The sequence below is a fragment of the Chelon labrosus genome (assembly GCF_963514085.1).
Source record: "Chelon labrosus genome assembly, chromosome: 8".
In the NCBI taxonomy this organism is placed as follows: domain Eukaryota; kingdom Metazoa; phylum Chordata; class Actinopteri; order Mugiliformes; family Mugilidae; genus Chelon; species Chelon labrosus.
The window spans coordinates 13,966,769-13,982,308 of record NC_140358.1 but is presented as its reverse complement, the minus strand read 5'-3'; the positions used below and the strand labels follow the sequence as shown (position 1 = coordinate 13,982,308).

General features: G+C 43.0%; 2 protein-coding genes across 2 annotated transcripts; both read left to right on the top strand.

The window, feature by feature from the left end:
- Window positions 1-2,416: 2,416 nt before the first annotated feature.
- On the top strand, window positions 2,417-7,316 carry klb (klotho beta; the record flags this gene model as incomplete). The annotated part of the gene is made up of 6 exons (XM_084549858.1): window positions 2,417-3,136; window positions 4,302-4,812; window positions 4,897-5,165; window positions 5,250-5,506; window positions 5,626-6,557; window positions 6,889-7,316. 6 exons carry the CDS (start codon window positions 2,417-2,419, stop codon window positions 7,314-7,316), a joined length of 3,117 nt encoding a protein of 1,038 aa, XP_084405984.1.
- A 1,417-nt stretch (window positions 7,317-8,733) lies between these two features.
- LOC311492005 (ubiquitin-conjugating enzyme E2 K-like) lies at window positions 8,734-14,806 on the top strand. The gene is made up of 7 exons (XM_084550120.1): window positions 8,734-9,094; window positions 9,758-9,851; window positions 10,032-10,090; window positions 10,183-10,265; window positions 10,679-10,778; window positions 12,735-12,863; window positions 12,982-14,806. Exons 1-7 carry the CDS (start codon window positions 9,032-9,034, stop codon window positions 13,054-13,056), a joined length of 603 nt encoding a protein of 200 aa, XP_084406246.1. The 5' UTR covers window positions 8,734-9,031; the 3' UTR covers window positions 13,057-14,806.
- Window positions 14,807-15,540: the final 734 nt, after the last annotated feature.

Sequence of the window (15,540 nt, the reverse complement as noted above, 5' to 3'; positions counted from 1 at the left end):
TTATTGTTTTCATCGTCACGTTTTAGATGAACGAAACTAAATGACTAAAATATAGCTATAATTACTTCTGTCCCAAATAAAGTTAACGGCAAATTAAAAGCACAGCATGAAACACTATGTAATACACAGACAAACAAATGAGTGCACCAACCTGTAACTGAGTCCTGTGCTTAATATTGAGTTGATTTGTTGAGTATTTAATTCCTGTTAATAAGGTCTCTGCTCCCTCTGAAGTATAAAAGTAGGTTTAAAATCTCAGAATATTGGAAAAACTAAAGCAGAAAGAAAACCGCTAATCAATACAAATCAGAGACTCAGCTTATTTGAGTGGCACCAGCCCTGCTCCAGGATTAGCTCAGCTGCTTTAAACAGACACAGAAATGAAGCAGGGCCGGACATGTTTAACCTCGCATGTATATCCTCTTTTTACTTCCTCTTTTCTTTTCTTGCACTGAGGTTTTTGCTGAAGGAAACAATTTGCTGTACTTCAAGATGGTATCGCTGTGTGAGAATATTGAAAGTAGTGAAATCAGTTTTTGCTCATATAGTTATCTCTTACATAACAGCCCCAGTAAATATTATTAGACATGCGTGAGCGCTCTTGAAAGCGAAAACAACGAGATTTGTGAATTTTGCAATAAAAATAAATAGGCATAAAATAAAAGAAAGCATTGTGACGACTGATTTCCTAGCTGAACTGACACAGATTTGAAATAGTGGACATGAAGGGTATGAAAAAGTAATATGAAAATGAATGAGTAACAAAAGCTGTGGGGTGGTGGTTAGCACTGATGCCTCACAGCAAGAAGGTTCCGGGTTTGAATCCAGGCCGACGGGGGCCTTTCTGTGTGGAGTTTCCATGTTCTCCCTGTGTCTGTGAGGGTTTTCTCCCACCGTCCAAAGACAGTTCATTGGTGATTCTAAATCGGCCGTAGGTGTGCATGTGAGTGTGAATTGTTGTCTGTCTCTTTGTGTTAGCCCTGAGAAAGACTGGAGACCTGTCCAGGGTGTACCCCGCCTCTCGCCCGATGACAGCTGGTATAGGCTCCAGCTCAAGCGGTTACAGAAGAAGAAGTTAAGATGAATGAATGAATGAAATAAGGGCACCAATCACAAAAAAGATATTATTCTACAAATTGTTTCTTCACCTTGTCCTGTCCAGACCGTGTGTAATATGTTCTGTATGGCTGTGAGCTGAATGAATGAATGAGGCGGCTGGACCACAGCTCAGTCTTTTTAAGGCATCTTTCCCATAGTATCATAGCGACCACACTGAGGTCAGTCTCGATGGTAGATGAACATTTTCCAACTCAATTGACTTATCCCACTAATGCCTTGAGGCAGAGCGTCTCCCGGGAAACTGCGTTGTTTACTCTAGACTGCTACACACACTTGCTTTAATGAAGGAGAATGACAGAGGTTTTTTTTTCTTTGATGGGCTTTTTATTGTGATCAGGAGGCTGCGAGCGTGTGTTCAGACAGATGGAGGGTGATGCGCGCACAAACACACACTTCACACTTTCCAGACGTGTTTTTGGTCCGGCCGTGCTGCTCTCGCCTCGGGTCAGTGACTGATACTGATACAAGTGGCGCTAAATGAAATCATGTCATATGAGCCGCTGTTCTCACCTGGCGTGGGTTGATCAAATCTCGGGAGAACACTGCAGACGTCCTTATCAGCTTCTGGGCATAAGACAACAGAGAAGAGGAGTAATTTCAGCATTGTGCCTTGTCTTGTTATCGCCCCTTTTTTGGTGAATGTCTTGGACGTGACATAAATTAAATCCATTAACTTATATGTAATTAAAAATTCTGTGTGTGCGTTTATTTGGAACAGACAGACAGCAGTGTGACGTACTTCTTAGTTATGAGGCTAAGATCAGAGTACAAGCTAATTATTGACACAAGAATGTTCTTTATAGCAATCAGCATGTGCCAGTGAGCTCTGCACCGGTGTGTCTCTGTCCTCACAAGGATAGCTCAGTAACAGCCTCGGGAGTTAAGCTGTGGCTCGTCTTGTTTTACAGTTTCATTGACAATATAATCAAAGGAGTTTTTGGAAGTAAAAAAAAAAAAAATCCTCCGGAAACGTATCAGCAGTAGAGTGAAACAAGTGTTTGTGTACATGAGTCAACCTTTGTATGTGTTAACGTTATGTAGTAGGGAGGGGCTGAGCAGAAGTACACAGAGGGAGAGATAGGGAAGACTAACCAGGATGTCAGATGGATACTGCTGCACCTGGACGCTTCAAACGTCCCTCTCTAATGGCTCTGATCACTTCTCTGATTTCCATACCAACATTATGGATCTCTCGTCAGTCACAGGAGGACTTGTTATATTGAAAGGGACAACTGCGCAGATTGACACCGGCCGTCGCTTTAAAGTGGATTTCTGAAACAAGGTAGACGCCTTCAATATGCTGACCCATCCTTCAGCAAGTCTCTCGCTCTTCCTCCTGGTGCTGGTGTGTTGTTGGACCAAGGCAGACTGTTCTCTTGGAGAGGGCAGGAATATTTGGCAGCAACCAAAGCCGGACCCGATCATTAAAGACCAAGCTTTCCTTAAGGACACCTTCCCTTCTGGATTCCTCTGGGGCTCAGGGACTTCTGCTTTCCAGACAGAAGGAGCCTGGGACCAGGATGGGAAAGGCTTGTCCATTTGGGACCATTTTATCAACAATTCCGTTGCAAGTGACAGCTACAACCGCTGGGAAGAAGATGTTGAGGCGCTGGAATATCTAGGTGTAAGATCATACTCTTTCTCTCTCTCCTGGCCCAGGCTCTTTCCTGATGGGAATGCTAGAAATCCAGCCAATACAGCTGCTGTGGAGCATTACAAGAAGCTCATAGAGAGGCTCCTGGAAAAGAAAATAGAGCCAATTGTCACTCTCTATCACTGGGACCTGCCACAGGTGCTGCAAGAGCAATATGGAGGCTGGAAAAATGACACGCTGGTTGGACTTTTTGAGGAGTACGCTCAGTTTTGTTTCCGCACGTTTGGGAGTCACGTTAGGTACTGGCTAACAATGCATAATCCGTACCTGGTGGCCGTGCAGGGGTACGGGACGGGTTTGCACGCTCCTGGAGAGAAAGGGGGTCCTTCTGCCTCCCTCATTGTGGCCCACAACCTGATCAGGGTGAGTTATACGGGGTGTACCAAGCAGCACTTGTACAATAATTACTCATTATCTGCCTCAGTTGCAGCGACATGCAATGTTTCTCCAATGACACACACACAGATGCTAAACTTTGACCTCCTGCGGTTTTATCAGTTTATGATGGTCAATGAATGTTTACATCTTTGAAATGATTTTCGGTCACAGGTCAGTGAAGCAACCACAGTCCACATCAGCGCCGCTCCGATACATGCGCCGGCATTTTGTAATTATCCACTTCCTTCAAGACAATGAAGTCCAGTTTAATGCAACCTAACCCTCCAGCTAGTGCAGCCAAGCACTGTAAAACCTCACTTTTTATTTTATCTCCTCAGTCAATCATATTTGTACAGATATGTTTTTGATCAGTTAGCAGGACTGTTAACAGCTGAGGTCAGAGTCCACCACATCAGCACTTTTGCGCTGGAGAAAAACAGTGTGTGTCAGGAAGTCATGGAGATATGCTTCATTAATAATCACTCGTGTTCATGCAGTCAAGCACAGATGGCATGTCTACAGCTAACACTGAGCGGGCAGAATAAGCAAATAGTCATTTACTGAAATTACTTTCATTATTAGGCTGTTACTTCTGCTCAGGAAGCCATACTTTTTGTCCAATTTGAGCTATATTGCTCATTTACCTGTTAGTTGGAATGAAAACTCAAGAAAATATGAAGAAATCAGTTTGAATTTTGTGGAAATAAGAAGGGATTGCTATACTACAATTCTCAGATGGAAACAATCAGTTGCTGGATTTTCTCTCGCCGCGTCTTTTGAAGCAGATCAACACTTAAATGTGCAAAAATCTGATAATTTAGAGGACCACGATACCTCGAAGTGTTTAAAATGCCCGATTAATGTGTTTCTCATCTCACATCTTGACTTGTTGTTGTCAGAAAACTATAGCTGTTATATGAGTTATATAATAAGTCAACCATGGCAGCTTTATAGTGGGCCAGAAATCCACAATACCAGGAGCCAAAAACGGAAGTAGATAAGGTGACTGCAGTCATTTTATAATTTACACCTGTGCTTTTCTCACAATCATATGTCACAAAGTCTTCAGTGGAACATGTTTATTACCCTACAATTAAGCTGTGCAGACAGCTCAGAAACACCATAACAACGTCTCTACTTTTATTTCTAGGCACATGCCAAAGCATGGCACACCTACGACACCCACTACCGGACAACTCAGAGGGGCAAAGTATCCATTGTTTTGGGTTCACATTGGGTTGAGCCTCAAAGGGGCCAAGCTACAGCTGCCAATGTTGAGCTTTGTCAGCAGTCAGTAGAGGCGGTCCTTGGCTGGTTTGCCAACCCCATCTTTGGGAATGGTGACTACCCAGTCTCTTTAAAAATGAAGTATGGAGCTCTGCTGCCCACGTTCACCCCTGAGGAGAAGCTCCAGGTGCAGAAAACAGCTGACTTTTTTGCTCTGTCGTTCGGGCCTAACATCCTCCGTCTGGGCCGCGACCTGATTCTCAACGGCCAGACTGTGACCCCAGACCTGCGGCGTCTTCTGGGCTGGATAAAGCTGGAGTACGGGAACCCCTCGGTGCTGGTTGCTGAGGGAGGCTGGTACTCTGAAGCTCCGGGAAGGGAAGACACAGTGGCCATGTATCTAATGAAGAGCTTTATCAATCAAGTATTGCAAGGTGAGCAGAGAAATAAAAATATGAGGTAAAAGAATTATACACAGTGAGTCTTCCTCACTTTTATTGCTCTGTTTTCTGTTCTAGCTATCAAGCTTGACGATGTGCAGGTGTTTGGCTACTTCGCCTGGTCATTGGTGGATGGATTTGAGTGGAATTATGGGTACTCTGTTAAACGTGGCCTCTTCTATGTCGACTTCAGCCAACCAAATCGATCCAGGATGCCCAAGACCACAGCCGAATACTACAGACGTGTTGTCGCTGACGGTGGTTTCCCAAAAGATGACACCTCCAGAGAGGTCAAAGGCCATTTCCCCTGCAAATTTCACTGGGGCATTGCTGACTCCACTTTGCAGGTAGGATAGGTTGACATGAAGCGTTGCCAAATTGCTTGAATGCACATAAAAGCTAATTTGTTATTGTCTTTTTTGTTTTTGTAGGTCCGCTACTACCCTTTCTCCCCCCAGTTCACTGACCCTCATCTGTACAGCTGGAATCTGACAGGCGACGGCTCATTGCGTCCAGTCCCTGGAGTGAAGCTCCACACCCGACCAGCCCAGTGTACTGACTATTTGGCAATCCGTGGTCACCTTCGCCTCTTTGCATCCACCGGGGCATCTCACTACCGCTTTGCTTTAAACTGGTCTCTGATTTTACCTCAAGGAGATCGTTCTAACGTGAACACGGAAGCTCTGAGGTAGAAATGCACAAACACACAAACACTGGACTCTATTCCAGTCTTCATTTCTGTTTAATTCATTTTGTTTCAAAAGGTTGATTTCAAAAGGTTAACTTCTAAATCTCTACTTCTAAAAGGTACTACTGCTGTGTCCTGACAGAGCTCAAGAAGCTGGATCTGGAGGCCATGGTTATTATGTACTACCCAACAAACAAAGCTCCCAACCTGGGCTTGCCATTGCCACTACATGCCTCCGGGGGCTGGCTCAACTACAGCACAGTGGAAGCTTTTCAAGACTATGCAGAACTTTGCTACCAGGAGCTAGGCACCTGGGTTCGACACTGGATAACCATAAATGAGCCAAACAGACTGGTAGATGTTTATTCCAGGGGGAAAGAGAAACATCTAGCGGCTCACAACCTTCTCCTGGCTCATGCAAAAGCCTGGAGGTTACATGAGCGGGATCATTACAGCCAACAGCAATCGATGGTGTCCCTTGCTCTGCATGCCGACTGGGTCGAACCTGCCAACCCCTTCTTGGAATCACACACATCGGCAGCTGAAAGATTTCTTCTGTTTGAACTTGGTCGCTTTTTAGACCCACTGGTGGGGACTAAATATGAGGAGAAGCAGAGAAAGGGCGACTACCCACAAGAAGTGAAGGCGTACCTGGAGGAGAGATCTCGAATAAAGGGCCTCCCTGAGTCCCCTCTTCCTAGTTTTACAGAAGCTGAGAGGGAGGAGCTGAGTGGGGCTTTAAGCTTTATTGCACTCAATCATTTTACCACCCGTTTGGTCTCTCCATATCCCCACACACAGACTGGTTTTCAGCAGAGACCAGCCCCTGATCATGACTGTTTGACCCTTTCTGATCCCACCTGGCCGACGTCCAGTCTGGGGCAGGCTGTTGTCCCCTGGGGCCTACGGAATATGCTGAGCTGGGTGAGCCAGAGATATGGAGGAACTCTGCCTATCATTGTCACGGGCAGTGGGATCGATGATCAGGCCCCTGTTGAGGACAAACTTAGGCAACACTACCTCAGGAGTTACCTGCAGGAGGCTCTTAAAGGTGGGGTAAATCAAGAATGTTGTTGTGCAATCGTTTTAGGGCAGGAACATAATGTACAATCTGCAGTTCTCAGGATGTCGAGACAGAGTTACAACTGTGCATGGTATATAGGGTTAATTACCTTATTGCTTCCGGCAATAAAACCTAGACCTGATGAGGAACAGTGAAGATAAGAGAAATACAACGCCGGAGCTAGAAAAACAGTTTAGTCACAGTCTGATTGATGGCTGTCTTGTATTTGCACATTCAAGCATACTGGTCACACATGCAAGGTTTGTGCTTCAGTTGGATAAGTTGACCTTCTCTGTCTCACTTGTGTGTGTGTTTTCAGCTTGCCACTTGGATGGAGTCAACCTACAGGGCTTCTACGTGTGGAAGCTCCAAGACCGACATGTTCCCCTGTTTGGCATCTTCACCTCAGCCCAACACAAATCCAAAGGCAAAGCCTCCATTGCCGTGTACAGGGAAATCATCGCTCACAGCGGTTTCCCTGACAATGGGACAACCCGGCCCTGCGGGTTTAGTGAAATGCGTGAACCCTGTTCTGCGTGCGCGTGGATGTCCAAGAACAAAGCGCTGCTGGTTTTCGGAAGCTGCCTCCTGATAACCACTGTGATGCTGGCGGCACTGGTCGTCTTCGTCATCATGTCTAAGAGAAACCAAGCGCAGGGCAGAGGGAGGGGGAAAAGCAGAATGAAAAGGAGGAGAAGGAGGGAAGGACCATCGGTGTGTTTCTGTACACCTGTTGTTAAGGGCTGATTGCGCAGGGAAGACTGACTCAGTAGAACATAGAAGACAAAGTGTGTGGCCCGGCGACTCAGAGAAAAGCCACTATATGTAAATGTTTCTGCTCTGTTAGTGTGATCAGTTTACCATCAGTCACTGACAAGAAAAACTGTTTAAATATTTTACTTCAACGAAGAATAATCATGACTGTAAAACTGTTATTGTAAAATGTATTTTTTAGTATGAAATAACAACACATTTACTAAATTTAAAATCTCCTGGCTGGTTAATGTTACAGAAGTTAATTGATTGTGAAAGTGACGTGGTTTACTATAAAACAAAAATCACTTCACCTGTTATATTATAGATCTGTTGCGTGTGTGTGTGTGTGTGTATTGCACCGGTTTTTGCAAGAAAAGGTAAGCTGAAATGCTCTCCACTGCCACAGACAGTGTGAATCTTCACGGGACAATAATGCCCCCTAGTGTCACTGGTTGCAGCTGTGACGAATCACACTATAAAACATCCTGTTTTCTGTTAAAAAAAATAAAAAATAAAAAATGTGAAGAATACCACTGTGCTCAGAAGTGCCCAGTTATGAAGCATCATGACTATGTCTTTGCTGCCTGAAGTTAATTTCTACACACTTGGAGTACAGCTCAAAATAAATATGGAGGCCCGCACCTCCATATCCTCGAGTCAGTATCCTGTGTCGTTCTATTAAAGTTAATCTTTCTCTCAGTCGGTAAAGAGTAAATGATTTTTTTTCAACTTTTCCGTGTGTCCTCAAAGAAATCAATAAAGGGAGTCAGGGAGGTGTGTGCATCTGATGAGTATATGAGAGACTCACAGCTTTATTTCACTGGGCTCATCTGATGAAAACAGCCGCTTACTGTGCAAACTGTAATAAAGCAATTTCTTTATGAGACTGATACAGAGTTTAAAACTGAATAATGGCTTACGAGAACTGTGCCCAACTTCACTGTAGAACATTTCTGGCTAAAAATAAGTGATCGCATAGTAATAAATGAATGTAATCTGTAGCCATTGTCTAGAAACCCTCTTTATTTATGTTTAGGGTTATTCTGAGATTGCTTTTACTGTGCATTAAAATGTAAAATTGACAAATAAAAGTAAAATTGTAATACAATTACAAATAATACTCAGAAAAACCTATATTTGTCCCGCAATGGGGAAATTGCAAGTTTGCAAAATAAAAGATAAATAATGAAATAGAATAGGATAAAAAAAAAATTGCACAGATTGAATTGTCAGATATTGCACAGACTGTAACTGGGTTATGAAGTTTTTACACCTTGTGGCGTAATAATATTGCTTTGTGAAGCCTAATAATAATAATAATAATAATAATAATAATCAATTATTCATCGTTAAAAGTTTAGCCAATGGGAGAAGGAGACCAGGATGGCAATACAGATCACATGACCCCCTCTCCTCCAGACTGCATGCAGTTTGGTATTAAAATGTTTTCAGTACCACCAACCATTGTGTTGATACACATTTGACATGATCGATACGTGTTGAGCTATCTCAACGGGCTACAACTTCACACTGATAACGAGGACCGACGGCATTCACGGTGAACAACGTTACAGCTGTTATTTTTTTTTTTTTTTTTGGAGGGTGTACCCAAAAAGTGCAGAAGGAGCAGAAGGAGCTAGCGTTAGCTAACGTTAGTCAGGTCGGACGGCGACGAGGCCCCAACCGGACGGGAACACGGGGGAACCATGGCCAACATCGCAGTTCAGAGGATAAAACGGGAATTCAAGGAAGTGCTTAAAAGCGAAGAGGTTGGTTGTCATGTTTGCCAGCCGAAGTTGCGGCTTTTGTGGTTTCTTTTCTGCGGCTACGAGGCTGAATGAGAGTGACGCGTCGCTGGCTCAGCTGTCAGCTTGCTAATCACCAAGATGCTAGCATTAGCCGCTAACTGTATCACACGGCAGTGCATCAGGCTTCTCAAATAGCTACCACTGCTAGCTCTTGGTATGCCACGCTGGGGAAGTTAAATCAAATAAAATCACTGTTAATTTACAACCGGTTAATCATTTTTTTTAAATTAAGCATTTCTGGTATTAAGTGAGCCACAAGTTTATTTTGCTAACATTGTTGGCTAGCTTACCATGCCTTCTATGGTTGCTAAGCTAGCTGGGGTAGCCCTAGCAAGACAATTTGGTGTTATCCCTGTGTAGTGCTGAAACCACGCTCTTCCCATGTGTCATCCTCACTCTCTAGACTTAGTTACGCTCCCGTTAGATGACCTACAGTGTGTAGATCTTTAAGATTTGTGCAACAAGTTGAGGTCAACTTTGGCTAACGCTGCGGGGGGGTGTCAACTTATGCTGCATAGGCAGGTTTGTGTTTGACAGCATGCTAGCTTAACACTTTGCAGCCTGCCTGCCTGTCTGTCCGCTGGAGTTGTAATACTACTTTTTTGCCTTTTTTTGCCCTTTCAGACGAGCAAAAACCAGATAAAGGTGGATCTGGTGGACGAGAACTTCACAGAACTTAAAGGGGAGATAGCAGGGCCACCTGACACGCCATATGAAGGTGAGGGGGCTCGTGTAGACACACCGCCTGCTAGCCTGAATGCATGGTTGCACAACTTTGTTATGCGATACTGTGCGTCACTGACAACTTGATTTTGAGGCCTTACTAACTAACTGTTATAGGAGGCTTGATATATATATAATTATTTGCACCTTGAATTACTACTACTCTTTCTTCCAGGGGGTAGATATCAACTAGAAATTAAAATTCCAGAGACGTATCCGTTCAATCCACCCAAGGTAGATATGCATTACCATGTCCCTTTCCTTGTGTACATTGGGCTAATTCACTAATAAGTCTGTCCGTCTCATTTTTTCATTTAATATTTCAGGTGCGGTTTATCACAAAGATCTGGCATCCCAACATCAGCTCAGTCACAGGTGCAATATGTCTGGACATTCTCAAAGACCAGTGGTGAGTAAATGTGCGCCGGCATTCTTTGCATTTTTCATCCCTCATACATGCGTTGTTTAATACTTTCTAGTTGTGTGAGAAAGTATTCTCCATTCAGTGTCATTATTCGATTCAATAATCCTTCTTGTCAGTACCTTTAACATACCCTAACTAAAACTAAACGTACTAAACTAAATCTAAACTGATGCAAAGTTCCTCGTTGTACATTGTTCAAAGCTCATACCATTATACAGTGTAATGTACATAAAGTATGTAATGTAAAATAGGTCAGTGAACCTGATGATTTGGTAAATATTTGTTGTATGTTGTATGTAAGTATTTAGATGAAAACGAGTCTGTCGGTGTCCCATCCATTGAGGAGAGGTGACTGTGACCTATGGTGGCATTAAACCGTAGCATTTATGTGGTTTCAGGGCAGCAGCTATGACACTGAGGACAGTCCTCTTGTCATTACAAGCCTTACTGGCAGCCGCAGAACCAGATGATCCACAAGATGCAGTGGTAGCCAATCAGGTGGGTGTGCCTCCGTATTTACATATTCATTTTTGAACTGTGAATTCCTTTGATAAACCACTACTGATGATAGGTACTAAAAAGTTGTGAGCATGTGAAGACTCTCTGTAAACGCCAGTACCCAAAACAGTGTCGCATCATTAGAAGAAATTCTCAAAAATAGTGCAACTCTTAGTCATACACACAGTCTCGCCAGCAACCTTAGATGTGAAACTGGAATTGGAGTTTAGAGATGTTGCATCGAACGGTTTACACTCATTAAAAGTTTAAAACCACTACAGCGGCTTTGTTTAAGGTCTTTGCATGACAAACGAGACGTGTTGGCTTACTTGCCAGCAGGGTATGGCAGGGTGTTCTGCCTCTTTTGTTCTCTGCACAGACTGTTTTCCTGCATTCAGTTAAAGCCCGCTCAGATACGGTTCGTAAATATCACTACAAACAGAAATGGGAAACTACTTGTCCCTTGCCTGCATATACAAATTTACCTTCAAGATATTCACTAAACCTTCTGGAAACAAATTTCTCAGGAACGCTTTTAGTACATTTGTTCAAATTTGGCACAGACCTTCACTTGGACTCAAGGAGCAAAACACACTGTATATATATATTTATATTATGGACATATGACTATGAATGTGCTGTACACTGCAACTTGATTGATTAGTGGAGGCATACAAACGTGAGTAAGTTCTCGATATCACTGTGCTTGCAAATCACACTGTTGGCCTCAGGTTGCTATTTAAAACTTGATCTCTTAACATCAGATTAGCACTTGTTTATGTATATGAGGAGGATGTATTTCAGCACCTTAAATATCAATACGAATACGACCTCCCTGACTCGTACTGTCATATTAATGATAATGTAAAGCTCATACGTATATCTCCCATGTTATATACAGTTGAAGTCAGAAGTTTATGTATATGGGTGGATGGATCAGTGGTGCACCAGTAATATGAAACTGTTAAGAAATATTATATGTAGTCAGTCAGCTGTTTGCCCTACACCTACTTTATTTTATTGAAAAGAATATCCTACTCTAGTAAACACGTTATCACACCTACAGACAATCACTAATCCTTTGTAAAGTGAGTAACAGTCATCTGTTGATGACCAACCCACAACACAGTGAAACATACAAAGGAAAACAATTAGGTTACATAAGAGTTAGTGTACTGCGATAGACTGTCAGGGGTGTATCCCGCTTCTCGCCCGATGACAGCTGACACGACGGACAAGAGTTAGTGTAGTATAAAGATCTGTTCTTGTTAAGTATTCGTCTTATGGGGTCGAGGTTTTTCAGTTTTAAATAATAACATGTTTATCAGTTGATCAAAGATCTAGTATTGAGGCTGTTCATGTGATTTGAAAGACGTATATATAACCGAGGTTTATAAAACTCTCAACAGCTCCACTGGTAACGGTAGTATTTCGTAAATGTAATATTTTACTACATAATAACCTGATGAGAGCCACCGCTACTTCCTTTTATTTATTCATTCTTTTTCATCACCAGTGGATGAGTGGATATTGACTCCCTTCATTACGATTATAGAATGCCACATAAGCAGAGCTTTACACAGCCCTGGGCAGAAATGGCTGCTGGGCAGACAGCAGCTCTCCCTGCTCTCTTGCTCTGCCTCTGAATATCGTGTCAGCTTCAAAATCTTGCTGGAAATTCGTCATCTGTTGTGCAGATACACAAAGTAGTACAGATGAGTCATAAGTGCTCCACCTCTAATGATGGTTGTGGCCTTGAATATTTGTAGTTTAGTATCAAATCATGTGCCAAAAAGTTGTTTCTCAGATATTTTCTCAAAAAAAAAAAAATCTACAACTTGATGTGAACTAAATACAAATAAGAAGCGTGTCAGTTTTCGACAGTGGTTTGCTGAAGCCCTTTCAGATGTTGCAACGTGTTGTAATTATGCTTTTTCACGTTTGTTCACCACACAGTACAAGCAGAATCCAGAGATGTTTAAACAGACGGCGAGGCTCTGGTCTCATGTCTACGCAGACGCTCCTGTCTCCAGTCCGGAGTACACACGCAAAATAGACAAACTCTGTGCCATGGGCTTTGAAAAAGTAAGCATCTCCAAACTTTTTGTCCCCCCCCCCCCCCCCCCCCCCCCCAACTGTGCACTGCGTTGCTGATTTCGGCTGCAGGATGAAACTGTTCTGACTGGTTTGTTTTTCTCCACAGAATGCAGTAATAGTGGCGTTGTCGTCGAAATCCTGGGATGTGGAGACAGCGACAGAGCTACTGCTCAGTAACTGAATTTTGACACCCTCTTCATCTTCCTCTTAATCCCCGTCTCTCTCTCCTTACACACACACACGCACACACACTCTGAATTCTCGTTGTCTGAAGGCGTCTCCTGCCCTGTCATAACCCCCCCATTGCACAGTGGACTCCACGTCTCCACTCCTCCCCTCTTTCCCACCCCCCTTTTGTCCCCTCTGTGTGGCATCTCTCCTCTGTACTCATCACCTCCGCTGCACCACACTCCAATCAACTGCTCGGTGAGCTCTTATCTCTGGTTTCGTTACGATCATTCTACATTCCACTCAGTGCTACAATCAGAAACCCAACCACATCTCACCCCCTTTGAAGAAAATGCCAGATTACGGACCCCGCCCACGTCAGCTTTGCTGGCTCTGTCCAAGAAGCAGCTTATCCTTGCCTATGCAGTGCATTTACTTTCATTTGTGGAAACCTTTGTAGGAGAGAGTCAAGCCATTCAAGGGGCTCTTTTGGACCTGGTCCTGATTTTTACACACTTCAGAACCTGTTTTCTAAACAAGGATTAAGCCGAGACCTAAATGGTTATTGCTGTTAAAAAAATTTATAATAATTTGTGCTGTTTGCAAACTACTGGCACTCGCTCACACGTCCCCAGATAACAGTGTTAAGTTTAAGTTACTCTGTAATGAATTGTTTTCTAAGAAGAAAGGTGTGGTTTTGCACAACAGTAGTTTATTGAACACATCTAGCTAGTAAATCCAGTATTGTGGATGTTTTTTTTTTCTTTCTTTCTTTTAGGAAAAAGCTTCTTTAGTTTCATTAGGAGAGTTTTTGAGGACTGTATTTGTGCATGAATTGAACACATACGTTTCTGGGGAGCGTCAGTGTAGTACAGCGTACAATCACTTCACACACACACACGCCATGTGGCTCGGCTTACTCCGTGTTCTGGAAACCAGCTCTTGAAGTGTCACAGAGGTGTTCACACAGTAGCCATACTCATCGCCATGCCACATTTCCTCCTCTTCAAAAGTCAAAAGCTGACGGACCCAAAGCTCCCGCAGGGAATCCTCCTTTCCTCTCCTCACACCTGTCACTTCATCTATTCCTTCCTCCCACAATTTTAAGAAAAGATCTATTTGGTTTTATCCTTCTGCAGGAATACGTTTGGATTCTTGTTTTTAAACCGAGAGAAAACAAACACAAAAACATGTTCCGCTGTAACACAACCTGTCACGAGTCTGGATGAAAACGGCTCAAAACGAGTTTGAAAAATATTGCGTCATCTTAACTAAGCCAACAGATAAATATGTCAATGATTCATCTGTAAATAAAATATTAAAGTCTGTGTAAATTAATCCATATTGTCCTTCCTTTTTGTGGTCCCTCTCAAAGACATTGTGACATTTGTTATAAATCCCAGGAACATCAAGAAGCTATGCGAAATAATGCCATGTTTCATATAATGCAGCCACTTTCTTAAAAGATTAAACCCAGGCGCAGTGTTGATGAATTGAGGACCTATTTGTGCGTCCTGTTGTGTTGGATCCGACATTAATTTATAAGCTTGTTTGGCTCTGCGTGCATTTGAATAAAATGGAGGGTGAGACGCTAAATTTACTGGACCTAAAGAAACCTAACCCACAGGGAATTACATCCCAGTGAAAATGGAACAAGCAAGCCAATTCAGATGACGAATGTGCACGGGTTATGCATATTGGAGTTTGTCTTTTGTACAGTAGTACTTGGTGCAGTTGTTTTACACAAACCTTGCATCAAGTTCCTGTTGGAGCAAGTGCATTAAAAACCGCAATGAGGAAGTGAACAGGCACTTGTGATAATGCTCAAGTCTTCTGGTTTACGGTGAGAGAAACAAAGCCTGAGCATGATAACAGATGGCCTGCTTGGTAGCGTGTTGTGCCACGTTGAACACATCCAAGAAACCCTGGCAATAATCTGAGCCTTATTTCAGCCTGCACCAAAAAGGGAAAATAAATACCACTGGCATGTTTCTAAATAAACAGTCTATGGTGTAAATCCATCATGACCTCATTGACACTACACTAGATTTAACCGCTCAGTGCTGCACCTGCTGCAAATTCAACCAACCTCAGGTAACCCAAGTGACAAAAGCTCATTTTGTATCCTCTCACTGGATGTCGGCATACCTCTGATTCATATCTACCATCTGGAGCTCCTCCAAGCATCCCAGGGTCGTGGACCGCACAGGACTTAATATACGAGACTGAAAGCTTCCTGGCTCAGGGAATGACTGTCTTATTAAAACGTACACAAAATGGAAGAAAGAGTTGACATCACCACAGCGCTTGACAGCAGGTTTCTACTGTGACTCCCACACTACTTCTGTTGGGAGATCTTTGACATGATGCTGATGTTGGTGACCTTATTTAATGGAAACCACAAAAATGCGAAATTCTGATTTGATTACTTTTCTAAGTTATATTAAAAAAAAAAAGCTTTACTGTAGGGTAGTGATTGCAGAGTAAACCAGTACTT

Coding starts and splice junctions, on each gene's coding strand:
- LOC311492005 (XM_084550120.1), top strand. CDS start 9,032: ATGGCCAACATCGCAGTTCAGAGGATAAAACGGGAATTCAAGGAAGTG. Junction 10,266..10,678: donor GACATTCTCAAAGACCAGTG/GTGAGTAAATGT, acceptor ATGTGGTTTCAG/GGCAGCAGCTATGACACTGA. Junction 12,864..12,981: donor GTGCCATGGGCTTTGAAAAA/GTAAGCATCTCC, acceptor TTTTCTCCACAG/AATGCAGTAATAGTGGCGTT.